Source organism: Acyrthosiphon pisum, chromosome A2 (genome assembly GCF_005508785.2).
Source record: "Acyrthosiphon pisum isolate AL4f chromosome A2, pea_aphid_22Mar2018_4r6ur, whole genome shotgun sequence".
Taxonomy (NCBI): domain Eukaryota; kingdom Metazoa; phylum Arthropoda; class Insecta; order Hemiptera; family Aphididae; genus Acyrthosiphon; species Acyrthosiphon pisum.
The window spans coordinates 111,074,893-111,081,032 of NC_042495.1; the positions used below are offsets into that span (position 1 = coordinate 111,074,893).

Below are 6,140 nucleotides of genomic sequence, written 5' to 3' on the forward strand. Positions count from 1 at the left end.
ATGTTGCGCGTGGGCTAGAGAGAGAAAACGAATAGTGCGCTGACATCCTCTTAAATTAAATTAACTTGAGTAAAGCATTTTTTGAACAATAAATATTTTGATATAGATTAAAATTAATATTTAATGACAAACATAACCCAGCTGCATTATTACTGCAACTTCTTAATCCGAATAATTTTTTATCAATTTGTCTTAACTACATCAATATTTTTTTATATCTATATATAGAAATCTTTTATATTCTATGTTTTCTGACTCTTTCATAGAAAGATCTCTGGGTATCTAAATTATATTATTTTATTATAATATCTTAGCTAATTTAAGTTCCAATATTTTTTATTAACAAAGGTTGTTGATAATATATTGAGTTATGACTATTTGTTACAGGTATTGATTTTTCTGGTTAAATCTGTTAGGTTCATCTATTGATTTTTAATTTTAATGTCTTATATGAATTATATGTTTTGAACTAGATAATTCATCTTGAATTCTCCTTAGGTATGGTATGCGATAAATGTCCGTCACCAAATCAACTTACTGATGTCAAAATTGAAAACTTACTCTGTCCTCCAATGAAAGAATTCAACCTTATGCCTAAGGAAACCATATCATTGAAAACTGTTTTTTCAAAATGTTCTCCTGATGATGCTTCCGTCCCAGTTATAGCTTTTGTTTCTAAAATGTTTCCGGTTTGTATATGTTAATTTATATTTTTTAAATGAAAATATTATCATCTAATTGATGCTATTTAATTTAGATTAAAAGAAAATATTTACCTCAAAATAAACCAAAAGTATTAACTGCTGAGGAAATAGCTAAAAGACGAGAGTTGGCAAGAATTAAGCATGCTTTAAAAAACAGTGTAATAAAATCAGAAGATTCAGAGACTAAATGTAGTATTACAGTTAATAATGAAGAAAATAAACCAGAAGTTATAGAACCTACGCAAAATGAAAATGATGTTATGTTTATTGCGTTTGGAAGAATGTACAGTGGTACAATTCGTCGTGGTCAAGAGATATATGTTTTAGGACCTAAACATGATCCATCAAAAATAACAGATAGTGTAAGTTTTTATGAGTAATATTATGTTATATATACAAATTTTATAATATTGTTTTTAGGATTTTTATGTCGATGAAAAATGCACTTTGACTACTTTAAAATCTGACCAACATATTATGAAAACTAGCATAACTGATTTGTACATGTTAATGGGTAGAGACTTGGAACCAGTAGACGAAGTTCCTGCTGGCAATATATTTGGTAAAAATATTTTTAAATCATATTTTCATTCATAAAATATTAATTTTATTGTTCTGATATATTATATAGGTGCTGGTAATTTAGAACAATACATCTTAAAGAGTGCTACTTTGTCTACGACTTTAGCTTGTCCCCCATTTACAGAAATTAAAGCTATGGCCACACCAATCATGAGGGTGGCTTTGGAACCAAAACATTCAATGGATTTGCCTGACCTTGTGAAGGGTCTTAAGCTACTTAATCAAGCAGATGCGTGTGTTCAGGTAATGTGAAAATTGTGTTGGTATAATAATACATGATAAAAATATTTATATTTTATATTTAATTTAGATTAAAAGAAAATATTTATATTTTTATATATATATATATATATATATTATATAGTTGTCCAAATATTTTTTATCTTTTGTTTGGTTATTTCTTTAAAGCATTCCAATTCTTTTTTGAAAGTGTTCTTTATTTTCACTAATTACACATTTTGGTGATTTATTTTTCACATTACTTTAAATGTTTTAAATTATAATTATTATTTATTTTAACTGATCAATTAATTTCTTATAAAGAAATGTATTGAGAATAAACACATTTTGTGTTGAATATTTACTATTTATAGAATTTGAATCTTACGATTTACGGTATTTTATGTTTTTCCAAGGTAAAATTTCTTATTGGCTTAATCTATTATTGATTTTAATTAATATTGTTTATATAATTTGAATTATGCTACAAATTTCAAATTCAAATTAATGAATGAATTAACATTACAAAATTGATATTGTTTGTTATAGGTAATGATGCAAGAAACAGGTGAGCATGTAATTGTCACTGCAGGAGAAGTACATCTTCAAAAATGTTTAGACGACCTTCGTGAAAGGTATAAATCAATAAAAACTTTAATAAAAACCTTATATTTAAAAGCTAAATAACTAAACCTAAAATTTAAAATTTAATAATTTAAATTGAATTAAGATTTTTGTTAGGTAAACTTATATTTTACCTCTCATACGTCATGTAAATCATGTCACCTAATTTATAAATATCAATTTTACTTATTTGGAAATATTTCTTATAGATTGTAAAGATTATAAATTTATAAAGTAATATAGAAAAAAAAATAGACTTACATAAATCCAAATATATGTGTTTATTGTGATTCTAAGTACTAATAACAAAATATTTATATTAATCACTTTTAATTTTTTCGTAAGGTACGCTAAAATTGATGTAGTTGCTTCAGCTCCGATAGTACCTTTCCGAGAAACTGTTGTGGTTCCGCCTAAAGTGGACATGGCTCATGAAATTGTTGAAAACCAGAATCAAGTAATTATTATCATAATATTATACAGTTGAACCTTTGAAAATGATGTTATAAACTATAAACAGATTATTAATTAAATAAAAAAAATAATAAATGTTAAGTTTCTTGTTTGAATGGTAAATAATTAACTAGTAATTAACAAATATCTTTTGTACATGTATAGAAAAATGAAATTGAAGAAAATCCAACCGGTCTTTTGAATGTTTATACGTCAAATCATCTATGCTGTATTAAGATTCGAGCGGAACCTTTACCAATAGCTGTTACAAATCTTCTAGAGAAATCAACAGACATTTTAAGAGCTTTGTCAGAACAAAAAACTGAAAATATTTCAGACGCATTGGAACATTTGACAATTGAGGACAGTGTTTCTAAAAATATTAGAATCGCTATCGATACATTTCGGTCTCAATTACAAGAAGCGCTTGGAAACAGCATAGACGTGTCTCAAATTTGGGCGTTTGGACCTAGAAAATGTGGCCCGAATATCTTATTGAATAAAATCCCTAGTAAATTGCTATTAAATGTTCATTATAAAATTGTTTCAATGAGCATGTATGTTTAATATAAATAATATTTTATTTCAGATTACACAAGGTCAGTATGGAATCCAAAAGACAATGTGAACGATTTGACAAAGTATGAAAATAGTTTTATGAATGGTTTTCAAATAGCAACTTTAGCTGGTCCTCTATGTGAAGAACCAATGATGGGTGTATGTTTTGTAGTCGAAGATTGGACAGTTGATGTTTCACAACAGATCTCGTGGTGAATAATTTATTTCTTAATTTGATTAACATGAACAGTTCTAAAATTGGATATTGATTAAAAAATAGTGATCCTTATGGGCCTATGTCTGGGCAAATCATGTCAGCTGTGAAAGATGGATGCCGGAAAGCTTTCCAAGCTCAACCACAAAGACTTATGGCTGCAATGTATTCGTGTTCTATTCAAGCCAACGCCGAAATTCTCGGTAAATTTTGCATTCTTAATTTAAACAGATTTTATCAATTTTAATGACATATTGTCGTTTAGGTAAAATGTATGCAGTTTTGGGGAGACGTCATGGTCGAGTTATTAGTTCTGATATGACGCATGGTTCAGCATCCACTTTCAATATAACTGCTTTGTTACCGGTTATCGAAAGCTTTTCCTTTTCTGCGGAAATACGCAAACAGACATCTGGTTTGGCTAGTCCACAACTAGTTTTTAGTCATTGGGAGGTAATAAATATTAAAATAATGAATATTAAAAGAACTATTTGTATGAATCATTTTAAATATTTTTTTCACAATAGGTAATTGATATTGATCCATTTTGGGTACCAAACACTGATGAAGAATTGGAACTGTTTGGGGAAAAAGCGGATTCTGGTAATCGAGCTTTAAATTACATGAATGCCGTTCGTAGGCGCAAAGGCTTATCAGTAGAAGAGAAAATTGTAGAATTTGGTGAAAAACAACGTACTCTGTCAAAAAATAAATAAATTATGTCATTTATTAAAATTATGTCTTTCAAAGAATTAATGTACAGTATTCTTTTTTTTTCTTTAAATATAATATTGATTGTTATGTTTTTATTTCTTTTTCTCAGATTTTTTAGCAGCTTTCTTTTTCATCATTTGAACTCTCTTTTCCATTACAGACATCATTGTACTCGAAGTGGGCGGGTAATGTTTAGGACTACTGTTGGCAGAAGATGATTTAGCTTTACTAGAACTTGATTTGGCTGAAAAAGATAAATCACTTATGATAATGTTATCGTTTATAATTCACAAATATTTATGCAATTTACCTTGTGAGCTTTTACTACTGGACTTAGATCCTTCTGCCTTAGAAGAATTTTTAGAAGAGCTTTTCTTGCTTTCCTTTCCTGATGAACGTGATTCCTTTAAATATAATAAAAAAATTGAAATCATACAAAAACAAGGAATTTCAAAATATGTGACGTATTATACTCACAGTTTTCTGAGAGTCTTTTTGTCTACAATTGAAACAGTACCAAACAATTCGGGGGTCATTCAGGTTTATGTCTATGATTGGCGGGTTATGACAGTTCTGATGATACATGGAATGACATTCCAAACATTCTACCAGACTGTTTCCCATCAAAACATAACTCTCTCTAAAAAACAAAAAAATAGAAAGAAATCAAATTTTTATTGTTTCAAAGTTTTAATGATAATTGTTTTTACATACTTGCAAGTACAACATGAATAAGCTTCTGCCTTTTCTATTTCTGATTCAGAATCTGAGTCAATATTTATGACAGGATCAGATTTGGCCTGCTCCAATGTAATTGTGGGTGGTGGAGAAGAGCGCACTTCTATGATGGATTTGGATGTTGCTGCTATCGGACTGGACGAGGAACTCGAACTGCTAGACGTGTCATCTAACTAGAAGGTTATTATAAGTATATTATGCAGTTAATATAATATTATCATGAAGATGATTATAACTTACGTCTATTTGTTCAATACCCAGATCTTTTGATAGCAGAGCAGTAGGAACGGGTAATTTTTTGGCAGCGTTTGAGGGCCGCCGACTGCTACCGTACAACTCCTGTATAGAGTCTTCAAAATGTTTTAGCAAACTTTTAATAGAATTTGAGTCCTTGGTGCGACGAGCAATTTTGAAACCGGTCTTCATGAACGGTTCAAGTTCTACAGTGGCCTCCATGATGCTTGATGGGTGATTAACAATTTATATGAGAAAACAAACCTGATAGGTTGTAAGGATATTATACAGGTATAGTGCCCATAATAAATTGCAAGTCTATAAGTATTTGATATTTCATAAATTGTAATTTGTTTTTATTATTTATGCTTGTTATCACTTATCAGTCCCCCTGTACACTTATCAAAATTAAACGTGTTAAAAAAACGTACATGATCTTTGGAAAAATAAGGCACGGCGGCCCGGCTATTCGGCTAGGCCGATTTTGATGAAATTTTTTGTGAGTAGTTCCCTGGATGGTTTAGATTCACAATAATTGAACCCGGTAGGTCCAACCCGAGGAGATGCTCAAACAGGAGTTTGGAGATCTACAATGGAAAATTTTGTTTATAAATGGATGCTGATTGCTATATTGGCTATTGGAGAAATAATTAGTAGAAAATTAGTATTTTATTGGTTGTCATTGGTTATCGAACAGATCAGGTTCAAGCTTGCATCAAATCGAATTTTCGCACATTGCCTACAAAGGTGGCTGAGTTGCACTTATAGCCACACATCGGCGTGTCTGTAAATTGTAATCCACCACAGATGGATTGCCCAATTGATATAATACTGTCGCAGTGTTGCACATTGGATTGCCTACCCCGTCTGAGTTGCATTGCTAAGGAGTTAAACAACCACATTTTTTTAAAGAATTTTCATTTTTTACGGGCAACAAGGTGCGCGGGATCAGCTAGTAGTAGGTACCTATTATGTATAAATATATTTATATGTAGGTAGTAGATACTCATATTTATATTCCTTTTTATAATTTTAAAAATATCATTTGAATAGCTACCTGTAAATAAGTAAACAACGAATTCTACGTAAAAATATAAAAA

The 6,140-nt window shown here is 29.8% G+C and overlaps 2 protein-coding genes across 2 annotated transcripts in view; one reads left to right on the forward strand and one right to left on the reverse strand.

Moving 5' to 3' along the window:
* Window positions 1-4,163, forward strand: part of LOC100168902 (elongation factor-like GTPase 1) — a 7,874-nt gene extending 3,711 nt beyond the window's left edge. The window contains exons 7-17 of the mRNA XM_001943419.5: window positions 499-689; window positions 758-1,066; window positions 1,125-1,266; window positions 1,336-1,529; window positions 2,055-2,140; window positions 2,475-2,586; window positions 2,748-3,093; window positions 3,172-3,352; window positions 3,421-3,557; window positions 3,620-3,807; window positions 3,882-4,163. Coding sequence (XP_001943454.2) covers window positions 499-689; window positions 758-1,066; window positions 1,125-1,266; window positions 1,336-1,529; window positions 2,055-2,140; window positions 2,475-2,586; window positions 2,748-3,093; window positions 3,172-3,352; window positions 3,421-3,557; window positions 3,620-3,807; window positions 3,882-4,070 — 2,075 coding nt within the window. The 3' untranslated portion in view covers window positions 4,071-4,163. The remainder of the gene's footprint in view (window positions 1-498; window positions 690-757; window positions 1,067-1,124; window positions 1,267-1,335; window positions 1,530-2,054; window positions 2,141-2,474; window positions 2,587-2,747; window positions 3,094-3,171; window positions 3,353-3,420; window positions 3,558-3,619; window positions 3,808-3,881) is intronic.
* On the reverse strand, window positions 4,059-5,403 carry LOC100574139 (integrator complex subunit 12). Its single transcript, XM_003240049.4, has 5 exons — window positions 5,047-5,403; window positions 4,783-4,979; window positions 4,546-4,708; window positions 4,379-4,472; window positions 4,059-4,312 (listed from the first exon to the last, which is right to left on the reverse strand). Exons 1-5 carry the CDS (start codon window positions 5,260-5,262, stop codon window positions 4,161-4,163), a joined length of 822 nt encoding a protein of 273 aa, XP_003240097.1. The 5' UTR covers window positions 5,263-5,403; the 3' UTR covers window positions 4,059-4,160.
* Between the last annotated feature and the right edge of the window lie 737 nt (window positions 5,404-6,140).

Excerpts from the sequence above, each read along its gene's own strand:
- LOC100574139 (XM_003240049.4), bottom strand. The coding sequence starts at position 5,262 with ATGGAGGCCACTGTAGAACTTGAACCGTTCATGAAGACCGGTTTCAAA. Across the intron at positions 4,980-5,046 it reads TGGGTATTGAACAAATAGAC|TTAGATGACACGTCTAGCAG; the intron begins GTAAGTTATAAT and ends ATAACCTTCTAG. Across the intron at positions 4,709-4,782 it reads TATTCATGTTGTACTTGCAA|AGAGAGTTATGTTTTGATGG; the intron begins GTATGTAAAAAC and ends TTTGTTTTTTAG.